The 6,390-nt window shown below is 37.0% G+C and overlaps 1 protein-coding gene across 1 annotated transcript; it reads left to right on the forward strand.

Moving 5' to 3' along the window:
• The first annotated feature begins 397 nt into the window (after window positions 1-397).
• LOC139133252 (galactosylceramide sulfotransferase-like) lies at window positions 398-6,390 on the forward strand. Its single transcript, XM_070699764.1, has 4 exons — window positions 398-441; window positions 2,578-2,660; window positions 2,990-3,107; window positions 4,088-6,390. The coding sequence occupies exons 2-4, from the start codon at window positions 2,639-2,641 to the stop codon at window positions 5,088-5,090; spliced, it is 1,143 nt and encodes a 380-aa protein (XP_070555865.1). The 5' UTR covers window positions 398-441; window positions 2,578-2,638; the 3' UTR covers window positions 5,091-6,390.

Below are 6,390 nucleotides of genomic sequence, written 5' to 3' on the forward strand. Positions count from 1 at the left end.
TAACTTAAAAGGAACAGCAGATGAGCTTACATTTACAGGTTAATTTATCCCAAACTGGTTCCAATCGTGTTTCAGCTAAATTGCCGAGAAGAAATGCCGCACATCATGCTGCACTGAAACCCGATAAAACACCCTTGCTTGGATCATGTCCAAACCGTGTTTTTTTTAGCTTGAGGCCATTTTATTTAGGGATAGCATATTGCAAGACACTGACGACGTTTGGAAGCAGACCTTTATAGGATTCCAGTGTTTACTGAAAAAATTACTACAAAATTTAACAGTTTTTCGCCATCGAAAATTACTAGCTAACTACCATGTACAATAAAAGTGCGACTGATCCGTACATTTGACAAAACATGACGCCCCCAACGTTCTGTCCACTATAGCTATTCAATTCAGTCGGTTAAAGCGCCGGTGCATATGGCAGCTAATATTCGACAGGTAAGACGATGACTAATCTACATTTTTGTTTTTTTATGCCTTGATATTGAATATTTCATTATATTTAGGAATATTTTATGCCTTCCTATTTGCTGACATAGATTCAAATTTATGCATTTCCATTGCAAGTATGCAAGACTATGTCTTTCTATTCTTATTGTCTGAGGTCATAAACTCGCCGCTTGTCTCTGTATCCGTGTCTGCATCAAACTTTCAATGTTTCTAAGTTCATCTATATGACTGTTCGTCCGACAAGCTCTGAAGAAAAACATCCGTTACGCAAATTTATCATGACTTGAGGGAAACAATAGCAAGAAGGATAAAAATTAGGGACTATATTTCTTTCAAAAAATGTTTCCAACTCGATGTGCTATCAATTTAATATTGTGTTGAATACGTTAGGACAACCTGTATATGTCTAAGTGATTCAATGAAAAAACAAGCAATGTTGTTGGCGTTGTGTGCCGTTTGAATGAAAACTTAGCCATCGTAAATGCCGGTAAATCATACCTGACGAAAACGACTTGAATATTGAAATTGCGCTGTAGATTTATAACAAATGCGATATTTTCGATGACGACTGCCTGCCAATGCTGTCTCACAGGCGGCAAAAACGTTGAAATTGTGACGTCATACAAAATTGCCACGTCATACAAACATCCGCACAAAATTGGCACAAAATGATTAACTTATAAAAATACAGGCGAATATTTATTAAACTCTTGAATTTCAGAATTTTTAGTATTGTTTGATTTGTTCTGCACATTAGTTTAAGCCTCTGCGTTAACACATTTGCTACGCTTGCTCTGATCAAAACAGGGCAAGATTCTCACTGAGTGGAATGGTACGCAAATACGACGTTGAGGAGAGGTAGATTTTTCAATGCTCTTCACCCTCAATGTTTTGAAAATATATCGACTCAATACAGTACTAAGCAGGTTTCAGAAATAATGCGCGGAGAGTTAAAAAATTGTCAAGACGTCTCAGCTCGGCACCAGCTCATATCTAACATCTAACTAGTGAAAACGGTAACTCAGATTGACACATGTCAGACGGAACCGTGATGCTTGTTCTCATGTCGTATTAAAGTTGGTCCGAAAGTGGTGATTGTGAAATTACCTGCCATGTTATTTTTAAAATGGGTCGAAAATGTTTCTCAGGTAAACTGTAATTTTTATAGCGTTAGTCGTCGCTATCGAGAGAGGCTGTTCTTTGAACCAAATATTTGGTATAGGCATCATGATCTTATAAGTTCAATTTTTATATTACACTGTCTTGAAAAAAATGCAAACATAAAAAAGATTGAGATTACAAGAGTAGGCAAAGGAAATGAGTCGGAGTCATCTAAACAAATTGACAGTTTTGTATTATGTTTGGTTTTCCGGGATGGTCTTACTCTGCACATCCGTCAAACGTCGAGTACAACCTGTTAATTGTGCAGACTCAAATAAAACGACGCCTTTCGTACACATCTCATAATTTGCACCCAATCACTTACTGTCAGATGCCGACGTAAGAAATAAATAAAAATTAATTGTATTTATGAGACATACCTCTCTTAGGGTAGCAGCCGCTAGCCATGTCACAACAAACGATTGGCAAAGTTTAACCATTACCATATGACGCCATATAATCAGATAATCAGTTTCTGTGCTCACTGAGCTATTAGTGCAAGATACGGAGCATATTAGTATTAATTTATGCAAATTATATTAATGAAAATTGTTTCGGAATTGAAATTTTATGCTTATGATTTTTTATTAATGTGGAATATTCATGTGCCGTGATTCTTGCATTGCATATTACTGAGAGGTAGCCGCGACGGGCCAAACACATCATACGGGAAAAACTCGTTTGCAGTTGTTTAAATCACATAAGCTTCTTTCAGAAGCGTTTCAAGTCGCACTCACTACACAAGGCTGCTAACATTTTACAGTAGATTGGAAATTTCTTTGTGGTAAACTAAGAAATTCGGGAATCTGTACATCTTCAGTTATAACGTCAGCAGTTCAGAAAACAGTCCTTTTCAATTGATGTTCGTCAGCGCCTGAAAACTAGTAAATTTGCAACCCTTCTAATATGTTCGTCAGCATGACCATGGAACTTGTTTAACATTATACTGATGGTGTTGTGTAGAGAGAAGAGGAGAGCAGAACCAGTTGGAAATCTACCGTAAATACAAGAATCGCCAAAGGTCATGAGAATAAAGTTGTTTAGCGGTACGTTCATGATTTTATAGAATTCCAATCAAGTACGGGCATTGTTGTATTCTGTAATATGCACATTTATGTGTTATAATCATCATGATGTCTACATGAAACATGCACGACTTTTGATATATATTTGATATATATATATATATATATATATATATATATATATATATATATATATATATATATATATATCAAGGAGAGTGAATTTGCCGTGTTTTAAACATTGGAATGTCTACGATTGAAGGGAAGATAACCTTGTTTCCTTTGTAAGTACATGCCCGCTATTTGATGATGATATGACCCGGATGTTTGGAACTCCATTGTTATTTCAGTGACTAGATTGTACTCAGGATGCAGTCGCTACAACGTCTTGGTTTGGCTTATTTTCTTCGTTTTCGTTGTCTACATTTTCTACCACCTGCCCAACGAGAAAGGTGCCGTGGGAATGAGGTGAGAGATTTCGCTTGCCTTCATTTTCTTTTTACCGTCCGATTTTTTATCGTAAAACGCTTGAAAATAGGCTATACGGGTTCTGTGCTTTAGACAGGCCACACACTCTTCTCGTCGTGAATAACTCAAGATTGGGATATTTTATGGGAGTACACTGACACAACTTTGCATAGCCTAAATTAATGATAGCTTCGTCAATACTAGTGAATTTCGTGACGTCATCTCCCTACTGGACTATTACCAATAACGTATCCGATTATCCATTATTGTGGTCCTACATGTTTTCTACATCTACAAATTCGCTTGCATTGCCAAAACTATGCAAAAATAGCGATGATGTGATTTATATAGTCTTGGAATGTCGAATCATGCTCTTATAGTACGCGGTTAGATTTACCTGAACCCTTAGGACAATGCACATTTATTTTTGGCGTCCCTTGCTTCATAGAATATGACTGATATGTGTTCACGTGCGATAAGACGCTCAGTTCAAAATGTCTTCGACAATTAGCAAACCGTTAGAAAAAGTGACAATTCTGAGACTGTTCAGAACGGGGTTAAATGCCCTTCTATAAACATTTCCCTCTATATATGTGATCAAACATTCGCAGCACCAGAAATTACACAATTTCGTTTAGTTTAGTTTGTTCATGTACCACTTGCTGCTAGTTTAAAAGGATTAATCAATTCCATTATCGAGCAAAAGTGGTCACTGCAATGTTCTTATATGAAATGGATTTATCCTAGCCGAACGAATATGGAATGGATTTTATAAATTCATTGACTAATATGCATTGGTCTTTCTGAAAAGTCAAGTTCAATGTAAAATCAGTCCATAATTAAATGTTTCTCAGATGGACAGATGGAGGAACTGTAGAATTCGACATTCAATGTGATTATAGCCGACGCAATTTTTGTCTTCCTTTTAATGGGTCATGTTCCTATAGATGTAGGTTTGCTTTATACCGTTTAACCAACAGTGATGCAGTCATAAACAGTGGAGAATTAGTCAGAGAAGAACAAGTGGGGGTGCACACCCTACGACACACCGACAGAAAGAAGTCAAAAAGCTGCCGACCAGTGAATAACTTTGTGTTCATCAAACCTGAAAAGACCGGCGGCAGTACAGTTTCCTCAATCCTGTTCCGGTACGGGATGAAGAACAACCTAGTGGCTGCCTTGAAACCAAGGTGGACTCACGGTTGCGTTATTAAAATGGATAAAGAGAAGGACAGACTGGGTATCGTGTACTACAACTGCAGTGATTTCCCAGGGTATGATTACTTGTGTCAACACATCCAGACTTACAACCGAGCTGAACTGAATAGAATCGTCCATGATGCCACATATACCACAGTCATCCGATCTCCGTACACACATCTGAAATCCAAATTCTACTTCCACAGGCGACATCTGAACCTGTCCATGTCACCTGACCCTTTTGCGATTTACCTCAAGGATATCGAGAAAACGGCGATGAAGGATGAGCAACTGCGGAAAGAGACAAATTCCTTCCATTTTCGGTTTGGTCTCAATATCGCCGAGAACGAGTCGTCTGCATTAGAAGACTTCCGCCGGTTCGGCGATGAGATCGATTTGGTGATGATAATGGAGTACATGGATGAGTCACTCGTTTTACTGAAAAAGCTAATGTGCTGGGACTTTGACGACATGGTCTATCACTCATGCAAGATGCATCAAAATTATCAACCACCGACAACTGACGCAATGCGAGATATCATTATAAAAGTGTCTCGTGCAGACATAAGGCTTTATAACTTTTTCAACAGAACCTTCTGGGAAAAAGTTGCAAATTATGACGGTGACTTCGAAGCCGACCTGGAGGAATTTCGATCGATTCAGAAAGCGGCAAATGCCAAATGCGAAGCTGATGAAAACAGTGACTATTGTACGAATTTACAAAGGGACGTGTACGAACTGTCAAAAGTGGTGTACGATGAACAAGCCAAATGGATGTGTTGAATGGAGTAGTTTTTCCTGCCACACCTGAAGTAGCCTTGAAATCAAATACTACGGAAAATATTTGCATTTTAGCACCTTAAAATATAATGTCTATACTTAAGGGAGTTCCCGACCCTTGTGGAAAATCATTAAATCGAATATGTCTTCAATATCTCATTTCATTGTACATTTCTTTGGACAGATCTTAGATTTGCTCATGCGACATATTATGCAAACAGTATTATAGAAACGGGTGGATTATAATTCACATACATCTTTACCTTACCAGGATATGCCTCACAAAACCGTCAGTTTGTACAGCAAAGTTGGAATTTTACTTAATAGTAATGTGACCAAAAGAATTAAATCGGTGTAATTGTCTAGTTACGGAAGTAATCACTCCTAAAGGAGTTTTTCAAACTCTGATGTAATGGTCTATATACTCAGAAATGCAACGAATAAAGAAAATTTATTCAACGTATTACTTTTTTAAAAAGGGAATCAGAATAATTTTGTTATTGTTCTTTCTTTTACGAAGGTTAAGGTTATTCATGAAAAAAATCATGTTCATCGGAAGTGTTCAACTTTTTGAAATCCATTTTCAATAAGTTTGGTCATTTTCACCTACACCGCGTTCGATTGCAGTAAAAATTTTGAAGGAATTTGTTATGCTTTTGACCATTATTTTAAATTATGATGGACATATTCAGTTACTAGTAAATGGTTGACGACACTTAATAGTTGTGCCTTTGAATCGTCTTTCTCATAATTGAACTATCATTAGTTAAATACAAACATAATTGGAATCACCATGATGGTGGTGGTGGTGGTGACAATTGTTATGATGGTCATTCTCGTTATCATAAATTTCTTCCTCTTAATTCTTGTGTACATCTTTCATTTGTTTACCTGTTTACAGTCAAAATTCCTTTATTGACAACAGATAGTCTAGATTTTGCTTTCTGTTGGGGCTATTGAGGCGGCTGCAGTTCATTGCAGAACCCATGAGAATAAATGGGGAAGGGGTACCTCAATGAAAATATAAGAAGCAAGGGATGATATTTTTATACCGCCTATAAGATCTTAGATGTGCAAGTATCACCCATGCGGATGTTTATGTAATGGACTTTCCATTTGCAGCTTATTACACTTTTGTATCTTTACAAATAAGATCGATCATTCAGGACATGAAAGTGTGGCTTCCGTAAGATTCAAAATCACGGGATGACGAATACCAATTATGTGATAATTTGATATCAAAGATCTGATATCTAAATTGATAAACTAATTAAAATCAGCTTCTGTGATGCAAATTCCTTTA

This window comes from Ptychodera flava, chromosome 5 (genome assembly GCF_041260155.1).
Source record: "Ptychodera flava strain L36383 chromosome 5, AS_Pfla_20210202, whole genome shotgun sequence".
Classification (NCBI taxonomy): Eukaryota; Metazoa; Hemichordata; class Enteropneusta; family Ptychoderidae; genus Ptychodera; species Ptychodera flava.

Excerpts from the sequence above, each read along its gene's own strand:
- LOC139133252 (XM_070699764.1), top strand. The coding sequence starts at position 2,639 with ATGAGAATAAAGTTGTTTAGCG. Across the intron at positions 2,661-2,989 it reads GAGAATAAAGTTGTTTAGCG|TGACTAGATTGTACTCAGGA; the intron begins GTACGTTCATGA and ends TTGTTATTTCAG. Across the intron at positions 3,108-4,087 it reads AAAGGTGCCGTGGGAATGAG|TGATGCAGTCATAAACAGTG; the intron begins GTGAGAGATTTC and ends TTTAACCAACAG.